Source organism: Eurosta solidaginis, chromosome 3 (assembly GCF_040869045.1).
Source record: "Eurosta solidaginis isolate ZX-2024a chromosome 3, ASM4086904v1, whole genome shotgun sequence".
Classification (NCBI taxonomy): Eukaryota; Metazoa; Arthropoda; class Insecta; order Diptera; family Tephritidae; genus Eurosta; species Eurosta solidaginis.
Window position 1 is genome coordinate 23,195,227 of NC_090321.1, and position 24,650 is coordinate 23,219,876.

General features: G+C 33.8%; 1 protein-coding gene across 1 annotated transcript in view; it reads right to left on the reverse strand.

Annotated features, from left to right (window-relative positions):
* The window catches only part of pyr (pyramus), a 68,533-nt gene that overhangs the window by 33,286 nt on the left and 10,597 nt on the right, over nt 1-24,650 (reverse strand). The window contains exon 2 of the mRNA XM_067777068.1: nt 7,503-7,548. Within this exon, the coding sequence (XP_067633169.1) occupies nt 7,503-7,548 (46 nt within the window). The remainder of the gene's footprint in view (nt 1-7,502; nt 7,549-24,650) is intronic.

Below are 24,650 nucleotides of genomic sequence, written 5' to 3' on the forward strand. Positions count from 1 at the left end.
CGTAAGGTAAGATGTTCTCAGTATATATTTGCAGCCTTATAATTAATGAGGTGCGTAGTTTCAGTTAAAAACTTTATGGAAGTATTTTCTTAGCTTATTGAAAATAAGGAGGAATAAGGAATTTAATTGACGAAATTTCATAAAAATTGCCACATTCTGTTTTCGTGTTTGCTGCTGTCTATATCATAAAAAGTATTGATTTTATATATTTGCTAAAAGTGTGTTTCTTAAGGTTACTCGTTAAGGCAAAACGTACCGAGGATCAAAACATTGTGTAGAAGATCTGAATCCGTTATCTTCGTCAATCCTAAAGGGTTGAATATCTATGGCAATCATTCTAATCAAAGCAAAATCCAGTTGTTTTCTTCGCTCTTCTACAGACTGATACTTCCTTATGTTGTTGTTATTAGGTTCAAAAAAGTGTTCTATAAGAGCTCTTGATGAAGAAATTTCCATCAACGTTGGATATGATCGCTTCAAGTGATTTAACAAATTGGTTGTATTTCCACCTGTTTTACATTTTTTTCCGTACGATTTGCATTACGCAGAATCGCCCTGCACTTGACTAAAATACTTCCAGACAACAGATCTGCGAATCTTTGGCTTAGTTATAAGATTGAATTCCCCTTCAGTCACTTTCAGTTGACTTACTAAAATCTAAAACTGTGGTATTGATTTCGTACTGAACACAATATCATACCACAAAATAGATAAACACATGTTCAATATATTGCTTACCAGAAGTGCGAAGAAATTTCTTTATCTCCCTCCTTTCTCTCGAAGCCACCAACACAATAAAGCTAAAGTTGTAAAAACAAAAATTACGGAATATGTATTTCCTCAAGCATCCGTAAAGTAGATAGTGATGAAAACTTCGATGCCTACAGAATCGAACGATTTAAAAAAAAAATCGATTCACATTTCTAAAAAAAAAAGATCGATTAAAACGATTAAGAATCGAATCGAAATTCAGCTCTAGTGTAGTATACAATCTGTGAAAGGGAGTTAAACCCTTTGTTGACATCGTTCTGCTACCGCTTTTACAATGGCGTAAGATATTTTTGGATGCAGACATATGCTTTGCATATCGAAGGGCAGGAAATTTATGTGGCGCTTTAATGTCGCCTCTTATGCTGCCAATTTAAATTAAGGCCACTTTAAAGCTTAATATTCTTAAACGTCTTTTGCATTTCAACGAAATTTGCGTGCCATAAATGAATGCGCATAAATTGGATTTAAGGTCAATTTTCAATTAAAAAATGCGCATAATAAATGATAATAGGTTTGGACGGCATATCAATATGAATACGTACTTTTGGAAAATAAAAGAAACAACTTAAAACAAGAGACTGCAAAAATTGTCAATTAAAGTTCCCTGAGATCCATATATCTATGTATACCAATCAACTCTACATTTAATATTGTCATTTGATAAAAAAAACTACGAGAAAGCGTTTTTGCTTAACAAAAATTCGCCCACATTACACTGTTAAAAAAAACAATAAATCCCGCAAAATACCACTTCATATACATTTTAAAAGTTCGTTGACGTATAAAGTCTTTATTTCCGCTAGATTTTGAGTTCGATTCTTTCTTTCTTTAAATATTCTTCTACTGTAGCAATTTGCGTAGTATGTTTTTAGTACATAAAATCAACCGTTTCTTTGCTTCCTTATTCTTAGAACATCTTTTGTTTACGAGCGCTTATCACAAATTTGTTCCATATGCAAGCTTTCAAGCAAGTACACAGTTAATATATCATTATAATGTCATTCTAGAACACTATCGCGTTCTCTTTCTTTCACATGCTTGTCATACGCGTATCTATCATTGGCATTCACCTCGAGTCAACTTATGGGCTTATGTGTGGGCCTAAGCGGTGTGATTGATTACAATAACTTTTTCTGTTGCGTCTAATAAGTCAAAAAATTATTCTAAGTTTCTGAAAGTCCAGTTAAGATCTTTTGATGGACATATGTACGTTTATTTTTTTCTTCACAATTTTTCATTAGTATTAAATATCGGCATACGTGGAACAAAAATCTTCAAACCACGACAGTACAGTAATTGTGTGTCGACAATTCCATATTTTATAAAAATTTTAAATAATCTCTTCCTTTACTTTAAGATCACACTCATCTTTTCCGTGTGGTCAATAATCTTCACACAAGTCCCCACAACTTGTACAGCTGCTTGGAAATAAAATCTGAGACACATAAATTATTTATTTTCCAAAAAGTGTCTAAGAATTTTTATTAAATATTTCTCCGTTATGATAATTTTCTCCAGCTTTGGTAAGTAAGTTCACAATACCAATTTGCTTAAATCTATGATTGATATAATTTGGAGTCAAAAAAAAAAAACAAAAACTAAAAGGTTTACTGAAATCTGCTCTCAATATATGTAAATGGATTATGGACATGTACAGTCTGGTCCTCGGATTCAGAAGGTTCTACGTAATCGTATCAAATTATTTCCGTGTTTGTAGGGTTAGTACCTTAAAGTGCAAGTTGCGGAGCTTAACGAATCTCCAAAACCTTGAGAGAGTGTCTTTAACGGTACAACAACAACAGCTCTATCCATACTAGTCTTAACTTTAACAAGTCTGGCATAGATCATTTACCTAAAAATTTTGCAGTACTACCTTCTTTTCTTTTAGCTCTTGAATTTCAAATGTTCGTCACATATTCCAATGCCAAAGGTATTTTCTTAAACACCTCAATGTCAGACACTTGTTTAAATAATTTTCAATAACTAAAGTTCTGAATTTATGTTAGCAGAACCTTCATTCAGCACAAGCAATATGAAGCACACACTCGTGTGGCTTAAATTTAGTATAATAATATTTAAAAGCTATTTTGGGTGGTTAGATAATATATGGGGATTTTTTAGGATTTTTGGAATTACTCTATTTACATAAACGTTTTTTTTTTTTATTTGTATTCGAATACTTGGTACAATGGCGTATCTACATAAATATTTTTCTTCTATTATGAGCATTTCTGAGAAGTCTTAAGTTAGTATTAGCAAATACTTCTTTCGAATGTCATGGAACAAATATGTAGACTTTTTTGGAAACACGTTATATACAGTACCGAACACGAAAATAGCACTGGCAATTTTTATCAAACTTCTTTTTTTTTTTTTTCGATAATTTAAGAAAAAACAACAAGCTGAAAATCAATAAAAATATTTCAAATATTCTTACTTACTTTCTTAATTGGTGCTTAACCGTTTATACGGGAATGGCCGCCCAAAAAGGCGCGACAGTCGCTTCTTCTCTGGGTGACTAGCGCCAATTGGTCACACAGAGGGAACTTAAATCGTGTTCTACTGCTTCCATAGGCAGTGTACGATTCAAGGTCTAAGGTCAAAAAAATTACGGTATATTTTATCATAAGAACGTATATTTAAATTTGTAGATTATAAAATTATATACAAAAAACTTCAAATCGATTTTTTCCTAAGAATCACAAGTTTTGAGATATTACGATCCAAAAAGTTGTAAAAGTTGTAATTGTCATGCTAACATTTTTGTAAGATTTGAAAATTCGAGAAAATTTACGAATATTTCAATCTTTTTATTTAGAGTTTTGTTTTGTTTTTTGTAGCTCAAACATGTTTAATGTTACAAAATACAAGTTGAAGATCTTTCAAAATCCGAATAGATTTTTGACAACTTTTTTTCGAAGGGTATTGTATATTTTCTTGCATACGAAGAATGGATCGCTTTATTTTTATATGAAAGAAAATCTTTAACGCCCTTCGAAAAAAAGATTGTCAAAAATGAATGCGAAGTTCGAGGGAAAACTATAATGAAAAACTATATCCCCTTAAAAAAATCAGAAAACTCTAGATAAAAAATTTGAAAATTTCGTAAAATTTTCTTGAATTTTCGAACTTTTTAGAAAACGTTTTCAAAAATACTTTGCATGGCTTTTGTTACAAAATTTACAGAAATTCTTTTTTAAATTAGCGAAAACAAAAAAGGAAAAATTTTATAGAAGTCAACACTGCTATTTTCGTATGCGCTGCTGTATATTTGTTTATATGTTTTTTAACTTGACGGGGCTTTTGAAAATCATGAAAAATATTGATATACACATGCGCAAAACCCAATTTCATTGTATAAGCAATAAATACGACGTTAATAGAACAACAAAAAGAAAAAAATGTAGATATGTACATAGATATCACTTTTTTGTACAAATAATTTTATGCGCTTTAAGCATTCTCTATGAAACTCCCCTCAAGTGAGTTAAGTCTGCAACCACTTTCCAAAAATGCCAGACACTTTAATAACAAGAAACACAACAACAAACAAAAAACAAAAATTTTTAATAAAATATATGCTGATAACACTAAGTACATGTGTACATATGTTCAATTCTATATAACACTTGTTAATGATGAGTTGTATGCCATTGAACTGTGACAAAGGGGTCACAAGCAAATAATCAATTAAACCGAAAAAAATTATCAATTAAAAAATCTTTAAATTTCAAACAAGACACGAAAAATGAAAACAAATTATTGCTTGAAATTATGTGTAAGTGAAAAGGGAGCAGGGGTGGGACATAACTATTGCGGCACTGTTTAGTGAACACTTCTTCAACGAATCACTGAGTATTAAACTCTCAACACATTGGATTTTACGTCAAATTACTGATTCTACCCTTTTCTACATCCACTCAACGTGTTGGTTTGGCTACTCCATAGTTCCTTTGATACTTCGAAGTCTTGTTTATGCCTCAAATTTCACACTTTTTTTATCGACAGCTGAGTGGGATATCACCCTCTCACGTCTGCCGCATTGAAAAATCCCCATCCCTACACACTCTTGAAAACTGCTTTACATCAGAACTTGTTCTTCAAAAATTGCATATTTCAAATCATTATGTATTGAATTTTGGCTGAGATAGGCCGTTTTTCCAAACAAATTCTGATATAGGGAGAGTTATTTAAACGAATTTTGAAATACATTGAAATTGTGGGACAGAATGTTTTTTAAAACAGTTTTTGGCTCTATACGCCTTTCATCAAAACATAACTTCTATAACTCAACAGATAGAAACATGTTGAAAACGTATCACTAATCAGTTTTGTGTTCTGAATGCGCTCGAATAACAAAGTACTTGTCAAGCTTGTTGGCGACTAAATGGCTGATAAGGCGTGTGACTATAACAAACAAGCTTATTTCGTTCTTGCTAAGCATGTTTTCTGAATTTATTGCATAATAGCAAAATGTTTTTTTTTTTTTTATGCGCACTAGTTATTTGATTTTGACACTTTGCTTGTTTACGATTTGAGTGCGATTAAAAATAAAAGCCAGCAAGTGCCAAGAGAAGAGATTTCATCAATGAGAATTTTGAATTCATGTTTGGAAAACTTCATTCAAAAAGCATTTAAGTGCACATTGATTTTAGTAATAGCTTTGTTTTTTTAATTTGTTTTATTTTTTTTTTCTTTTTTCAATAAAATTTAATCAGTTAAAAAATTTGTTTAACAAAATTCTATCTAATTTAAATTGATTTATGAGACCCAACCGTTTACTTCCCTTATTCGAGTGTAGCTAAAGATTAAATGAATTAGCGCTTTGTACTTAAAAAGTGTCCAAGTTGACTGATATTGAATCAAGGCGTTGGGTGTTTGTTTGTCATAATAAACAAATTTATTTGCTTGGATTATATTTGGTATTTTTTTAGGAAAAGTGTTTCTAATCAGTGAGGGAAAAAGCTTCTGCTACAGAATATGCTTTTTTAATTAATTACTTTGGTGTCGGCGGTCAATTTTAGGGCTAATAAATTATAAATTAATTAATTCCAGAGAAATTGATTTATGTGAAGCACGTTACTAATTTCTCTGGACATTTGTCTACAGACTCAGTTTACTCAGAATTCCAAAGCGTTTAGGTAAATTTTAAAATCTTATCGAGCAATAAAACGAAAATTAGATGAAGCAGCAATCAGCAGTTCTTATGACACCACCTTGCACTAAATTCACTTTGTAGGTACCTTTCTACCACTTACCGCGCTTACAAAAAAAATCTATTCGCGGCACACTCAAAGCAAACGGTATAACAACCGATCCACATTCGTTTACTGCAGCCCAACCAATTGCTGATTACTGTCAGTGCTTGATTATTACAGCGCACTTTCACTCAATGAAAATCTTTATTTTTCGATATTTTTAGAAAAATCTTCTTTGAATTTCGTAGCTATAACAATGTTAACCGATCCCAAAAACGTGTTTCACGAATTTCGATAATTCGAAAAAATTTCACAAAAATTTTTAAACTTTCATTTGAAGGTCTCGGAATTTTTTGTAGAGTAAAGGTTCCAACACATTCGAAATTTGCGTCGTTTTGGCGCTGGTGTCACTTTGAAATAACGCACGATGGAAATTTGCCTGCCACCATGAACGCAAGAAAAGTCAAATTTTGGTTTGTTTTCATTGATCGAATTTTAAAAGTAACAAATTTTTCCCATGAATATGGAAAGATTTTTCAAGAAAAAAAAAAAATAATAATTAATGGATTTCGCGTACAATTTAGTAGTTAAGAAAAAGGGACTGACAGCGCATGGAAAAACGAAGGTTTTGGAATTCTTTTGCTGTTGCTTTGGCCTGCACGTTGCAATAATGACTTGTGTGTTCAAAGTCAGCTGTTGAACGCAACGTAACCGCCAAAACGACACAAAAGTGGAATGCGTTCAGGCCTTAAGCATTGATGTAGCCCAATCAATTTTAGTCTCCGGAAGCACTAGTATCTCTAGGAGTTCGTATTAATTTACGACAAGCATGTTTCAGATTTGTTTCCATATAAAGTGTGAAACTTTCTTTTTATAAAGAAGAAATTTTGATTTTTTGTAGAACCTATAACTTGTATTTTGCTATTAAGTGCATACATTTTAGTACTTTTTCTAGAGAAAAAGTGACGGAGGAAATACTGAATTTTTATGCTGTGATTTTGACTCTTTCTAAAAAAATTAGTCAGAGTTGTCACATTTCCACAAGTTTTCAAACCTACATAGGCCTGGGTATTGGCGTAAATTTTCGTACGCTGTTATTGTAAAGCCAGTGCCAGGGTATGAGCCATTTTTAATGCAAGTTCACTTAGTGCGCTATGAAAGACGCTTTATGATTATGGCTACACAGAAGAGTATTTTTATAGTGGCACAGTTTACGAGATACCACTGACTCAATATGATTATTTAAAGAAGCGTCTTCATGCCTGTAAAACAAAAAAAGAACGTAAATGCTCATTGCTAGCCAATGGTTTGTGTACAAGTGACATCTTTGAAGTCATAAATAGTATTGTCGTCAACGACGCCATTGAGACAAATTCTATCAGCGCCAGTGGCGCCACACTCGCTACATGCGCTATAACGCAAAAGCGGGCATAGTTACTTAAATCAGACTGAACATAGATAATTGTATGGCATTGGAAAACCTTTTATCAATGTAATGCTAATAATATAAATAAGAAATTATTATTTACTCACCATAAGTAAAATTATTATCTTGGCATTGAGCGTTAACTGGGGTAACCTGTAATTAAATAGAAAAAATAAATATTGTTATTAGACAAAAAAATTCTATTAAGGAATATGCATAACATTCTTTTTGTACTTTTTCGCAATCACAATGAATAATAAATACTTAAGGTATAATTTTTCAAATACTCAATTACATGTGGAATTTGTGTGCTTTGCTTCCGTCACCCAACAAATGCCGGTCTGGTCTAACAACAATCAGAAATTTTACGATCATTCAATCACTCGCTTGTTTCTCATATGAAACGTCAAGGCAATTAAATCATATTTTAAACGAAAATCGTGAACTCACTAAGTACGCGTTTTTGTTTTTTGTGTTTGTTTTTCTTTACTTATATTTAAAATACTCAAAGTTATTGTGTTGAAAATATAAAGTGAGAAAAAATCAATGAAACTATAGATAAATATCTGAACAATGAATTGCTAACGCTTGACTTATGACTTTTCTGCTTTTGTTTATTAAAGAGTGTAGTAAAAAATTAAAACATGTAACGCTCAAAATTCTTTAAGTTAATAGCGTTTTGAGTGCCTTTGAAATAATTTGCATATAAGAAGATTTTTATTAAATTATGTATACCTTTCATATATATGTGAACCGGCCTATGAAGAGGTGACTTATGGCTCAAAAAAAATAATGCAAAAGAAAAACTACTAAGAAACTGAAGAAATGCATTGTTTATCTTTAATAGGTGTTTCTTTTTTGAGTCATAAGCCACCTTTTCATAGGCCGGGTCACATATGAAATTTATATACAGCAGTGAACACGAAAATAATAAAAGGAATTTTTACCAATTTTTTTCAATGAAATTCTCTTTTTATTTATGAAAATTTAAGAAAAAATATTAATTTAGTTCTGAAACCAAGCAAACTAATCTCACATTTTATAAAAATGTCGGGCTTTTTATTGCAAATTTTCTGAATGTTTTTGAGTACGCAATTTTTTAGTGCCAATAAATTTTAGTCTAACAAAGTACAAGATATAAGTCTCCTCAAACACGTCTTGATTTTAGATAAATTTTTCTTGTTAGGGTGTTTTTGGATTTTCTTTCACACAAAAGCTACTATACATACAATTAAAAGCTTCAAATCCTTTCAAGCAAAACAGCCAATTTACTTGGCACATTTACTTAACTAAAGTCTTGAAATGATATGTATCTGCCCTAGATTCAAATAGGCAGTTTTTTAAATAAATGGTTTAGTTTTACAACAGGACCAATCATTACCTAAACTGCTGAGATATCCCAATAAAATCCAGTACACGGATATATTTCTGTGTTCTTTTAGTAATCTGTCGGGATCAAATAAGGTCCGTTCCGATAGTATATATGTATCTCCCATACAACCGACTCTTCAAATAACATGAATTTCTTAATTTCTGCCGCACTATAATACCTAAAAACGTGAAAATTCATGGATGCTAGCTAAAAAATCATAACACATTTTCTGAAGCATTAATTAGGATCGGTAGATAATATTATAGCGAATTTGAGAAATCCTTGATTACTCTGAACCTTCTGTTATCGTACGAATCTCTGAGCCGTCGAATAAATAACACAAATATTCAGTATTATGAAATGTTCCTTACTTACACTACCTTGGTAGTAGTGCTTCACAATTTGATTACTCGCGTACTTCACTGATGACGTGTTAAAATCAAACTTATTATATATTCCTCCGCTTGCGTTGCTTTTATACACTCAGTTACCTCGTTCGCCTATTTCTCCTAAGACCTAGACTTTTCACGAACAGCCTGCTCGAAAAGCTGCTTATTTATTTTGCATTTTTGTATCTGAAATTCGCGCTTGACTTTTAGTTTAATGCGTTTGTCTTCTATTCTTCTGCTCTTAGGTGTAACTGTTTCTCGTTCTACTTCGCTCTTAGCTGCAGACTACATGTACTTATGTGAAATATTCTCTTCGCTCTGACCTTTGCTGTTTACATGTATGTGTGACTGCTTGCTTTGCTTTTATTGTGCCTTTATTTACAAGCAGCATAGTGACATTTTTAAATGCTAATACTCCTCACAATATACATATTCCCCACATATGATTCTTCAAGTAATTACGCAGTAGGGCGTCACAATTAAGGAAATTTTTGATACATCATTGAAAATCCTATTTCGGTATAATTACAACTTAAGCTCTGTAAAAAATGTAATTCATCTGATATGACAATTCACGTTCTCCGACCTGTTCGCTACCTTAAAATACAATCACATTATAGTTCGATTATATTCATGAAAGGTATAATATATTCGGCACAATCGTAGACTGCTTATATCTATTTATGTTTTTTTTTTTTGCCATATTGCTAAATTCAAATTTACAACTTGAAATTTTTATAACCTATAAATTATTAAAAGTAATAAATAACTGAGATTTTAAAATATGCAAATATTGTTTAGAAAATTGAATAAGCAATGTTAAATGGCAATGCTTCTCTGTGTGGATGTATGGTGATGAGTGAGAGCTAGCTAAGGCTAAGGCTAGTGAGGTCAGAAAAGTGGTTACTTTGGCTGTTTATTTTCTTTTTAAACAGACATATATTCTTACACCTCAAAAAAAGTGAAATTTTAAGAACTCAGTGCTCTTTTTGGTGTTGGATGTAGGTTAGGTTAAATTGGCCGGCCCGTGAGGACTTCACAGCCACTGAAAGAGTTCATGGTGTTACCAGAGGGTTTGTGTAAATTTTAATACTACCTTTTTTATTGAAAACTTTTAAAACTTTTTTATTATATTTTTTTTTTTTTTTTTTGTTTTTATGTGAAACTTTTTTCTCCACATGTTTTAAATCTTGTAATATATTTTGTTTAAGTAAAAAAAAATGGCGCGATAACCTTCGAAGAGATTTTAGGCCGAACTTCTCTTCCAATTTGCGTCGTGCTCCTTTCAATTTTCCCTACAAATTGGCGGGACGGGACCTACTTGTTTTATACCGACTCCGAACGGCATCTGCAAGGCAGCTGAGTTTTCACTGGCAGCTTTTCATGACAGAAATACACTTGGAGTGCTTGCCAAACACTGCCGAGGGGTGACCACGTTTAGAAAAATTTGTTTCTAAATATAATTCATATTTATTTTCAAAACGCTTCAGGTACTTTTTGTCACTTCCTGAAATCACTCTCAAGTATTACCACTTCCGTTTGTGAAAACGGTTGTTTACATTTAACAGTTAACATTTTTTTGTTTAACAATTATCTTGTGCTACTTTTGACAGCTAGCACTCAACAAGAAATGCACTCAGGCGCAGCTGAAGTGCACATAAACGATTTCCGCTTTAACATATTTTTTTTTTTTAATAAGTAAGCATATTTAAATTTTTATTCATTTGTAATATTTTTATTTTATTTATTTTTTCTGCTTGATATCTTGAATTGTTGCATAAGTTAGTAGCACTCAGTGTTAAAATTATATATATTTTTATTAAATTGTATGCATTTAAATGTTACGCTTCACACTACATTGAAACTTTGAAGAGCGCATTGTCACTTGATATTGTTTTTTTTTTTTTTCTTTTTTTTTGTTCACATAATTTTATATTATTAAGTATCATCGCCTCTTTACATTAACCTCCTACAAAGTATGTCTGTGTCAACATTTTTGTGCATTTAACACAATGAATAAATATAAAAAATAAATTATTCTCACAATGAAAAGAAATGAAAATGGCCAAAAAAATATTTTGTTGAATGCCACACTTGCCATAGCAGGCACACACTGCTTTACTCTATAAGTGGCAGCAATGCCATTCATATAACAAAACTGTCGTTGGACCTTAAGTGTCTACTTGTGTCTAGGCTCACTTTCATTATGGTGTGGCACGTTTTAATAGTATCGATTAAAATCTTTTGTTTTCCCTCCACAATAATTTTTTTTAACTTTCATTTTTTATTGCCATTTTTGCATGCATGGATTGTTGTGCACTGCAGTTTATTTGTTGTTGGTTTTTGTTAAAATATGTTGGCACTGAAAAAACTTTCAAGTGCTTTTCTCTAGGTTATTTTAAGTAGAAAACTATATAATCTTAATAATCTCAAGCCACAACCCGAGTGGGCAAAGCAAATATAAAAGTCAAGCAAAAATATATTTTCTTTAGCTCACCAACAAAAAAAATTTAATTACGTACTTTAACTATTTGGAGATTTATCATTTTTATGAATTAGAATAATCATCATTTATATTGAAAATATTTTTTAAACTCATCTATATCGCACTTGTCTATCCAACTCCTACTGCCGTCACTAATAAACGAACGCACAACGACAGCGCACGGTGGGGTATTTGATCAATCTAGCTGGCCAAAACTAAAACAACAGTTATTTCTGTTAAAAAGGTAGTTGTCTCACTTCATTGTTATTAACGCAATTATTTGACAGTAAATTCACGGTGTTCCGCACAGAATTACTATGGATCGGGCCCCCGGTTTCGAAGGGACCCATGGTCATCTTTTGGCATTACATACATAAGATATGTCAATATGTGTATCAAACGAAAGGTATTTCACTCCGCATTTCTATCTACATTTTTAAGAAGGGTTGCCACTTAGGGTTGCCATCTCACCTTCTTTTTTTATATATCTTGTGTATCCACTAACATCAGGGAAACGGCTTAACCGATTTGAATCAAATTTGGTACATCGATATAGTATTTCATTTTAAGACTTTTTACCTAGGTGTTGCCACTGAGGATGTTTTCACAAAGTTGCCACCTTTAGCCAATAAGGGTATCAGTCTCTTACAAAATTGATCAGCACTCAAAAAATCGAGAGTATGCGCAGCCGTTTTTGTTATTAAACTTTGAAAAAAGCACAAACTTATGTATTGCCAAAAAATTACTGACATGATATTCCACGAAAAAAGGATATATCTTTTTGTTTGCAAGGTTTTTAAAAAAAATAATTTTGAAAAGTAGTAGTATTGCAAGTAGAATAACTCAGTTAAACCATGCGGTATAAAAAATCTAACATATGAATTAAACACACATTTACCTGTCCTAAAAGAAAATGTAACTAGATTTGATTAAAGCTAAACAAGTGAACAAGTATTTAGGTTAGAAGCGTATATTGCCTTTTAATCCAAAAATACATCGAACTGCACACAATTTTTAGATATGCGTGGTTAGCTCCGCTGACGCTTTTGGCCAGCTAGATTCATCAAATACCCCACCGTGCAGCGTAACCAACAAGATAACAAAACCTACAACAAGTGTCAATATTTACAAGGCAAAAAAGAGACGGCGATACATCAGAGGAGAATTCGAGAATACACGAATAATCTAGACAAGTGTAAGGGTAATAAAATAAGGAGGAAATTACTAATGATTTTCCTTATTCGTGCTTTGGTGAACCCATAGTAATTCTATGCCCATAAAATGCTGCTGTGATGTTGGCATACTTGCCGTGTGTATATTCTAAGCCCCCTAACCTGCTGGGAGGAAAATGCTGCTGTAATAGGTTGTTTAGCAAGGCGGCCTTGCTTGTTCATTAACGTCATCTCGCTCATGCCCGGCAATGGTTTCTTACAAAACCTGTTTTTTGCTCTCATACAGTTGTGTTCTCTAATGCATTCGCCTACTTACTAGCTTAGAATTAGTTGTGGAATACCATCCCATTTATATCAATTTCTCGAGCTCGGCCCATAGATACCAGTTCCCGTTTTTCAATCCTAAAGTTTTGAACCATCATTGTGTTAAAACTCTACTTCTTTCTTTAATTCAGGCTCGTAGTCATCTATGAGTTGAGTTCACTGTGGGTACTGTAACAGGTTAAACTCTTACCTATCCATAATCAACCGCGATATACAAAATGTATGTCCTGTTTCCAATGTGTCCCCCATGACACCAACCATGTCTTCAATTGTAATGTATAACCAACGCCTCTAACAGACCTCTCACTGTGGTCCACCCCTGTTGAAACTGTAAGTTTCCTTGGACTCCCATTAGAGCATATTGATGACAATTTGTGATCGGTCGCATCTATTGCATGAGACGAAGCACTGCTACAACAACAACAACAGTTGAGTTCACCAGATAGAAATTGGCGTCCCCTAAAGGCTGCAATTGAATAGGTTGTTCCTCCTAACTCTGGCCTGATTTGAAAATATCTTTGGGTTTTTTTAGCATAACTTATAATTGTTGCCAAATTTTCTTTATTCTTTTTACGAGAAACAAACTTACGATTACCAGGACTGACCGGTTAATATGGGAAAGCTGCGACAAGCCAGCTTGGCAAGCGCAGAACGCGAGCACAAAACGTGCGCGATCGTTTCCTCCTCCAACTCGCACTTCCTACATCTGCTATCAATGACCAAGCCTAGTTTAAAGGCATGTGACGCCAGAAGGCAGTTTCCATTCAGAATACGAGTCATGAGTCTACAGTCTCCTCTTTTTTTTAATGATAGGAGTTAATTTGTTAGCCTAAGGTTGTAAGACCTGCACATGATCTTTGACGCGCCTTGTGTTCCATTTTAATTTACCCTACGTTGCCGTTACGTGACCAACACGTTTTATGAGGACTCCGAACTTCGCTACAAGACCGATGAATTTTCCATGACAAGCTTTTCATTGCAAAATTATCCTGGGAGTGTTTGCCAAATCACTGCCGTGGAGCGACCCCACCTAGAAAAATAGTTTCCTTATTAAAAAAAAATTTTTTTTTTGACCTGCGGCATATTAGACGGAACACGCTACCACTATCCACGGCGGCGGCAGCAAAACATCCATTTGTTGTTTTTTTTTTTTTTTTGTGCAGTAATACCAAATTGAAAATCAGACTCATGTATTTTCCTAAAACTTCTTCGAAAATAAAACTGCAGCCACGTGCAAAGTATAATCATCAAATAAACACCGCTGCTTTGACCAAAAAAGAAAAAACTAAAATCGCCGCAAAGGTCATTGATTTCAACTAAGAAGTAAATTCAACACGCAGCAGCCCATGTAGAATCATTTGAAATATGCCGTGCAAACACATATTGCTTCCCAGTATTAGAAAGCGAAACATGCTGAGAGGGTTGCTGCAGCACACCACATCCAATAACACACACACATACATACACCGCTGCAAAACCCAAATCTATGCGAAACAAGCACATGGTGGTAGGGTAGGTTAGTTGCAGCCCGGGTAGTGAACGTGCAACGTGCTCAAGGTACGGCAGACGCATTTGCTGCAAAAGTTAATACCCAAAGGGCAAATATAGACTGACTTTAAAAATAAAAATAAAACTCAATATACATATCTACATATATTAAAAACACAAATTGGTATGCATTTGTATTTTTGCTAACACGTTAAGGTATGCGCCGTGTGTCAAAGATGTCTGACTTAGCGGGAGACTTTTTTATTTATGCGATTTAAAGATTTGCCAAACTTCTTACACTCACCTTTTATTTGCTTATTTTTTCGTTCTCGAAAAAAGTGAAAATTCGGCAAGGTAAGCATGAACAAATACACACACAGAGGAAAAAATAAACCAATAAAAATAGCAGAAAGTGTAAAGAATATAACGAAATAAGTGCACAAAACGAGGCAGAGGCAATGTGGTGGCGCATGTAGAACGGAATTTCGCATACTCTCTTAAAAAGTATTGTATGGTAGGTATATGAGAAGTGTAGAGATCGAGAATTTTTTAAAATTCGATGCAAAATGTGCAGTAAAAGGTAAAAATATTTAAAGTGAAATATGTAAAAGTAAGGGCAGATCGAAATTGCTATAACTGACTCTCACTCTCAAAGAAAGCTGTGACTAAGGTGAGTATCCTACTGCAGGGCCTTTATGTCTATAAAGTTGTATCTAAGTGTCCACAACAATCACAATTTTGGAAGCACCGAAGGGATTACAACAGAAAAATGCCGGACTTATGAAGTGTTTCAAGTGCGTTAACCCAAGTCACATTGCACGTCATTGCAACACCGGTCATGGTAGTTCCAACTTGGCTGGTCGTAAACGCAAAGCTGGAGGAGATAAGCAACAGCGAGTCAGATGTAAAGATCGAGAACTTCCCCCAGCTATTTAATGTCGTGTGATACCTATCTCGCGAACTGGAAGGAAATCGAGCAGTCTTACCGTCAAAGGAAATGTGGATGGCAACAAGCGTGTACTGACTGTAGATAAGGGCACATCTCATTCTTTAATCCGATCTGATTTGGTCAACAGGAGAGTAAAGCCTTAACCTGGAGCAAGATTCCGCACGATTATTGGCGAGTATAACCAGGTCCAGGGAGAAGTGGTATGTGAAGTCTTAATTGGGGTGGTCATGGTTTTACACAAATTCGTTGTGGCAGAGATCGTTGATGAAGTCATATTGGGGGTGGATTTCTTAGTTGACTATGGCATCAAGATCGATATGCAGAGAAGGATTATGCAGTATAAGAACAAGGATGTGCCACTTAACTTCAGTTTTGACCAATGGTTCAGCAGTAAGCGAGTGCTGGTGAAAGAGATTTGACAAAAACCACAAAAATCAAAGGCAGCAGATCGGGCAAGGGTTGATAGAACGAATAGGCCAAACAAATCAAAACCGAAGGTACCTGCGAGAAAAACACTGGCATTGACAAACGCTAATGAACGCGCTAAAACGACTGAAAGAATTTTCCAGAAAGAATGCAAGGGTTGTTTCAAGCAAGCGCGGACTACTGTTGTGAAACGTCGACACGATACTGATTATGCAAAGCCACTTCGTCAAGATCAAGCCCTACGAAGTAGTTCATTGGCCAAACAACAGAGTGTGAGGGAACGGCCCAGGATAATGAGTAGTAGGATTAAACACAGGTACCACAAGAACAATAATTCGGAAGGTTTCTTGGAGGGAGATTTGGTACTGATATACAACCCTAACTAGCGGAAAAGTGTTCCATCCAAATTTTGGTGCAGTTGGGAAGGCCCGTACAATATTGTGAAGAGGATCAGTGATACCATCTACCGCATACAAACAATTGGGAAACCACGAAATAGAAGGGTTGTAGCCGAAAGTTGCTACACATACACACGCATATGATTATGAGAAACGCATAAACTACAAATATACATGTATATAGCTAAGTAAGAGATATGTACAGCAGTTCTAGCAGGCGAAACGTCTAGACTGTAGTAGAAATATGCGAATGAAGCAGCAGAGAGCATAAAAGAGCGCAAGCTGAGCAGTCAAAATCAGTTTGATTTAAGCACGCAATTGGTTGTGAAGTATAAGTGTTATTGTGAAGTACTTTCAAAGTAGTCTAATAAAGACCATTTTGCATTATTGAATATCGGAGTTATTTATTCAACAGTTTAGCGATTCGAACGTTAGCAGAAGGTTTGAAATAAGCGAAGTTTCTCAAAATTTGTTACAATACATATAAAAACTAAACTAGAACTTAATACAAATCTAACTTCTGCCTAACCCCATAAAAACAGGATATAAGGCCTTCTTGTTCGGCGTTTACTTTACAGTTCCTTTGTAGTAGAGTATTGGCACTTGACTTAACATTTTCTTCTCTTCAGGTGTTGTTGGTTAATTTGCCTTCACCTCCCCCTCTTACTACATCTCTGGCTCGCGCTCTTACTGCTTCTACCGCTGCTAAGGAAAACTAGACGATGGAATGAGTTGTGACTGCGTCATCCATTACTTCTGAGCAGCAAATGAAATCAAAAGATCATAGGACTGGATTAGGAAATCGCCATTTACTGTTACTTGTCGATAGATGGCGCAATATACTGCGTCTGTAACAGTTTGCCATTCCCATGGATAACAAAACTTACGATTTATACCAATGTTTTTTTTTTTTTTTTTTTTTTTTTTAATTGAATACTAAGAGGTTAGCTTCAAAAACCATTTTTAGATTTAAATTTCGTAAGACGTTGAATTTAGTGAAGTGAGGAATTTGCTTTTAAACGACGATCGCGTTTATTGACATTTTGGACCCTCTGAAGTAGTACCGAACCTCACGTTAGTAAACTACAAAATAATATTCAATGCTAGTACGTTTTATTTATGGCTTCATTACCTAACGTTATTCGTCTGTTTGTAGCCCGATTAGCAATACGACAGACAAAACGATAACAGCCGATTCTTACGTTATCTCAGCATTCTCCATCGCGAACAGTTGCTGTAAAAGCGAAAACAAAGTGTCAGAAACAAAGTAGGTACAAAAGCAAATTTGACAACGGTTTTCGTGCGTTTGACGAATAACGTAACAATAAACGAAAACGTAAGCTTCAGATGACCATTCGTAGATGGTAACGCAAGTTTTGTTCTTTAAACGTCTAGTTCGTCAAAAAGAGGCACGAGCAACAAGTACATCTCTTAATATCTCTATGAAAGGTTTCGATAATTCTACATTTTCACTGCACCAATTGCCTCATTTTGTTGGGAAATTTCCAAATTCGATGCATTTGGTCATACAAATCGCATTTTACTCACTTGTGTGTATTTGGTCTGCAAATGCGATACACTTATGCGATCCACACACGCTTTGGTAGTTTCTTTACTAAAGAAAATTTGCAAGAAGAGTTACATATATTTAACAGTTTCCCCTATTTTTTTAAAGACAAACTGACAATTTTACTAGCAACTGCTTTGTATTTTTAATTAATTTGTTTCTTTTTTCATCGTACTGTTTTTGAATCATTTATTTCAGTATATTTTCTTGCGTGGATTGGTGTCCTGCCAGTCCGGTCTTGCAGGGAAGGTTAAGCGAAATTTGTAGAGACCAATGTGAACGCTTTTAAATGTATCATTTAGTAGTACGCATTGAACCACTGTTAATATAGTATAAGATTTTTCGAAACGAGGGTTCAAGCTTGTCCAAGCAACTATTTCGGCCCAAAATGGGAATTTGTATAAAATCAAGAAATCTCCGAACTGAAGAAACTGAAACTTTCGCACTTAAAAAAAAACTGGTACCCAAAATAACTGAAATATCGGGAGTGGTGTCAAAATACGGGCATTTACTTCGACAACAGTAATTCGAAAAATTCGAGCAAAAATTTTTTCTTCCACCGTATATATTTGCAGTTGAAGTTGGCAATGTTCATGTGGTTGTTGTGCAATGAAAAAAATGTTGTGTACAAAGGTAATTTGCACGGATTTAATTTTGATCATACCCCGTTTGTGGACCGGCCAGGGTAATTTTTTATAAACGCTGCCGAAGGCGGCCAACGCAGAAAGGTGTTCTGCACAAAAATACTATGTATCCCACCCCCGGTTTCGTTGGGACTCGGTTTTTCGTTAATATCTTTTGAACGAGTTAAAATTTTTATTTTCCGCGTATTAGCAGCCCACTCCTGTTCTAGACTATTACCCGAAATATTGACATGGGATGAGGCAAAATCTTTCCAATGTACGCCAACTTTCCAATCTGTCTGAAATTATGTAAAACTTTCTTATTTTAATCGATTTGCCAAAAATCTTAAAATTTACATCCCTTAAAGTTAAATATTATTCATGCCCCGCCTTCGCTATACCGCCCAAACGTAATTGGTGTTAGACTTTACTGCAGTTAGGTATATTTGTATGTAATTGTTTTAATTTCGAAATACAAGGACAAATGAAATGATTACCTTGCATACATAGCGGGCATTTTGCCAAATTCCGCAAGACTATTAACAACTAGACAAGCCCAACAGAAAAGCCTTCAACTTTCAACAAATGTAAGCATATGTTACCAACCAGCTCATTTGCGTAATACACAACAATAGCAAACTCTATATAGTTGAACATGCAAACTAAAATAGTATTCAAGTACATAACAATCAAATCGTTCTACTTGTTGTATGTAATTTTAGGTTGGCTTTTTTTTTTTTGCAGAAGGATAATTTGTAGCAACTAACGCCTTTCAAATTCAGCAAAGCATTCTTGAGGTTTTTAAGCAAACCAAGTATTTTTTAAACTTGCTAGTAATACTATGCCATGAACATTGGTGCAAAATTTACCTACCTAGGGTGCAAAAAGTATAACAAAAAGCAAGAGAATCATTTCTAATAACTACCCCATTTGGTCTATTGCCAACATCGCTTAGCTTTGCTTCTCAGAATATCAACGATAGCTTGCTGCTTTGTTATTTGATATGGTAATCGTCTGTATGGATATAGTCATTTTGCTATGTCTACATGATGGACCCTATTATTTTCAAATGTTCTACAAAGTTTTGCACAAAAACAACACAGCAATTTTGCTTGTGCTTCATTATGTCATTAATACAGCGGTGAGCAGAAAAATAACATTTTATTACGAAAGCAACGTGCGTTTCGCCTCAGAGACGAATCGCTAGTGTATTTGAACTATGTTAAACGATGGCAACATATCGTTTGACACTTGCTTTCGCCTTCCTGTTTGACATAAAGTAAAAAACGTAAAGGGCGAACGAAAATGATAGAGAAACCATTGCTAGACGAAATCGTTTGGAGGTGAATCGTTCGTCTTAGCTATCGTTCGCAGTACAGAATTAAAGCCTTAGATTAATTTTGTAACTGAAGCTTTGTTAACCAATACCAAAACGTTATCGAATAGTTCGAATGTTCGAGAAAGTTTTACGAAAATTTCGAAAAAATTTTTGTAGTTCTCTGAATATGATTTTTTTTTTTATGGAAGAAAGTCTAAAACACCATTCGGAAAAAAATTGTCAAAAATCAATGGAATTTTGAGAAACCAATAACTTGTGATTGCAAACATAAAATTTATTGCGCTGCAAAACTGCATACACAAAAAGATTCAGAGAACTCCACACAAAAAGCTTAACATTATCTAGAAATTTCGTATTTTTTCGAAGACGTTTTTGTGATTGGTTCTTGGTCATGATTAAATGAATATTAAGGTGTTCTCATCCCGTTGACGCTTTCCCTTATCCTGACAAGTTCGGCAGAGGGTTTTCTATCATACAGAACTGCCATTGAGTTCTACGGCGATCGGAGTAGATTTTACTATAAGTTTAGAAATATTATAACTATATAAGCCGCTACTAGAATTTTGCAGAAAACAAATTTTTTAGAAATTTTGTACGAAATATGAAGCAATGAAAATTTAATACTTTTGTAATACAAGTAAATACTGGAAAATAGAGCTACTGAATAAGTGAGGTTATGTTGTTGACATCACCTTTATTATTACATCATGAGTTTGCATAATTTCAGTTACAGAATTCATTAAAGTTTTTCTGAAAATATGGAATATGAGAAAAGAACAATGTAATTGACGAAATTTCAACAAAAACACCACTGTTGTTCTGTTCGCTGCTGTAGATTGTAGTTAATCTTCTTGTATGTCTTGTTGAAACTTTCTTTTGTTTTTTTCTTTAACTTTTTGTTTATTTCTTTATATATATGTATATTTTTTTGTTCTTCTTTCACAACTGACCCACGTGACCTGCTTGTTTTCGCTACTTTGCACATAATCCTTTTTGTTACGTGTGGATATGCCATAACACTAGGTATGTAATTATCTCAGTCTGGGCACAAAAGCGAGCATAAAGTGGGTTTATTTTTCCAGAAATTCACATTTTGTTTTACATTTCTAGCTAATTTTGTTGCTATATATATTTTTTTGCTTTTTAACTTACTGAAGCTATTTTTCTTACTTCCTTTTGTATGTATGTTTGCTTCATTCCAAAATAATGCATTTTTTATGGTATTTTTCTGGCAATTTCTTATTCTTTTCCTACTCGTAAACCATTCAATACCTTGTATTTATGCTTCGCATACTGAATAGCGTGACATTGAATTTATTAGATATTGTACAATTTTTAACTATTGATTGTTCTGCGCTATGTCTACTACTATTCTGGCAAGCTACTGCTTTTTAAGTAATGCAGATGTATAAATAAGTACATATTTCCTAATGAACTACATTAGATTGGGCTAAAAAAAAAAAAAAATAGTTGCAAAATAGCCTTATAAAATTTGAAGTTTATATTGATTTTCTAAATCCTTGGATATTTAACATTCGATTTTAAAAATTTCTGTAGTTTTGGAATTACTTCGGCACTATTTGGTCAACATTTCGTAATGAATTCTTCAACACTTCGGGATTATTTGAAGCATGATTTCGGAGTTATTGCGATACAATTTCCTTGCTTAATTTCAGGATCACTTCTGGATTATTTGCGAAGTCATTTTGGAAGTATTTCGGGAACAGTTTGGCAGAATTTCAGTATTACTGCAGCAATATTTAAGGATCCTTTCGAGACTATTAAGAAACTATTATAGAATTGCTATAGGATTACTTCGCGTTTGAGTTTCGTAACCATGCACTGTCAGCTAAGCGCGCAATAGCCACTAAAAGCAAAATCTAATTTCTGCACACTATGAAAAAACGTCTGCTGTCGCTCAAACACACATTAAAGGAATAATATGTAGAATACAAAAAATTAAAAAAAAGTGTCAATTTTAAAAATCGGATCACAAATAACCAATGAATTATAAAGCAGAATAAAAGTTCGATTGTATTAACATAGATAACAAAGAGTGGTTTCGTCAACCTTTCTACATAACTAAGCTTCCAAGTCAGGCGCAATCTTTCGCAATCATTTTATTTTATATGTGAATCGACCCAGTCTAATCTACATACATTCAGACTTAAGTAACTATTGAATTCAGTAGCAATCTGTTTCAGTGTTTTGCTACGAGAAACCATATTTATATATACATATGTATATTGTTCACTTTTCTATACTGCGCTTGTTCTAATATACTTCCAAAAAGCTTGTTATTTTATTTGTTGACATTTCCTTTAACATCTATATCTTTTTTATTTCTATTTTTTACACGAGCTTGTTTTTAAATTATACAGCTATTTTTCCACGTGTTTTTTTTTTATTTTATTGCTTTTTTTTCTTTATATTTTCAGCATATTTATTTGCTGTTCAAATATTCCACCAGCGTTTCTCTTAGTGACGTCTAGTTAGTTCAAGAATTTCGTACGTGATTTCTTTGCAGCTACCACCCAGGCGCAGTGCATGCGAGACTACAATAATAACAATCAATAGACAATTTGTAGAGAAATTTATGCTGGGCTGGTGACAGGTGTAAAATACGTCACAATTTTTTAACTTTATATTGAGCATTTACTTGTGGTGTAACATTCCTGAAGAGTAGCGATCAAGTAATTATAAGCATTACAAATCGGCTGGAATTTGAATTTAATAGGTATAGCGACAGGAATTTCAATACGATATCAATCTGATCCATTTTAGTAGGTTTATTTTCCGGCAAGATGGTAGTTGGAACGATTTGCCATCATCTGTTGTTAAATGGCGTAAACCTACAAACCCGATTTCGTTACGTCATTTTAGTGCCGCTTTACGTTCGAACCGTTTTACCATTTGCTTAGTATTTGTAGTTCGAAGATATTTCCGAAATAGGTGTGTGTATTATGAAAATATCGAATGCAATTATTTTCGGGTACATTCGATGATGATTTTTACCGATCGGTACATTTGTGCGACTAGTTTCGGTAGGTAGAAGTCAGCAACTTTTATCGTTTGATTCATTTTATGAAGTTTTTACGAAAACAAGCGTTTATATTTACGTATTTTTTTATCTCTTTTTTTTTTGTATTTTTATCCCAAAAATCAAATATTTTTTGTTTATAGATTTCTATGCTTTCAAGCATATTCCATCGTCTGTCGCTTGCTCACACGAGAATGAACTGAGCTCAATAGTTATTTTCGTCCATATGATTTGAAATGCCGTACTGCGGTATGATGGTGGAAGTTGGGCAGCACAATTATGTATATAAGAGAAAGAGGATGACACACAAAAACAAGGTTCCGAAAGGACATTCGAGACTGCATCAAAAAAGCATAAGTAACTAATATAATAACATTCATTTAAGCGGCTGTTTAGCGCAGTGCAAAGCTTTGTAGCTTTTCTAACTAACTTTTCAAACTCACCTACTCGAGGCGAATCGGTTTACAATTATGAATGTATTATATATGCATTTATCAGGCGTGGTATTGGCGGTGGGATGGCCCAGAAGGTTCAACGTGGTCATATCAAATCGTTCCCGATATGGTCGGGCTTGTACCTTAATGGTTCTAGTTAGCAGAACGTACAGGTAAAGGACCATCAGCACCAATGGGTAGTGTGCTTATCATTAAAACAATAACAGAGTTGCATTTCGATGGACATAATAATAATATCAAGTATTTCTCTTGCGTTATTGTCGGGTAAAAGCTACTGATTTTCACTACAGTTTTCTAAGAACAAAATAATTACCGTAGCAGAAACTTCTGCAACAAAATCTACTGAGAGAATATATATTAGTACCACAAAATTTCCAGTTGAACGTGCAAAAGTATTTATAAATGGCTGAGTGAGCTTTGCAAGGCCGTGAAATTTTTTTAAAAGTTAAAAAATGTATTAAAATATTTGCTGCTTAAAGTGTAAAGCAATTTCAAAAAAGATTGTACTTGTATGTATTTAAGATAATAAATCTTTATTAAATATCATGAAAGCCATTGACTTCATTTCTACTCGAGCAACAAATGCTCGGTTTCAAATATACAAAGAAATCGTGAATTCAATTTGAAATGCGTAAAGATTTTTACATCATGCGATTATGACTTCATACGGATACCTTAACAAAAACAATGTAATATATGTACATATGTATGTAAGCACATAAAGGAGCAAGACATTTTGAGTAAAACATTGAATAGAGGCACAACGTAAAGAAAGGATTCAAAATCTCAACAAAAGCCCATAATAACATTTGTACTATTGCAAAGCGAAATGGAAAAACAGCACCAGGAGAGAAGTACATACATACTACAAATATTGAAGACAGTACATACATACATATATAGGTATCGACAATAAAGGTACAAGCAATGAAGCCAAAAGAAACCAAAAAACAAGTTGAAAATAAAAGAATTCTATTTGAAAGAAATATTCACGCTTATGAGCAAAAGTAATGACGAAGAAATACGTTAAAGTCAATACAGGCACACAACAAGGATTGGAATGTACACACAAATGCATATAAAACATGCTTCACTATGAAGATATGTGGAACCATATTTCATACTCATACATATGTATACTACATACGTAAGCTCATCTCTAGACTAGCCTGCGGCTTTTCATGCCATCCACTGTTAATAATATTATTGTATGCCAAAGCCACAAACA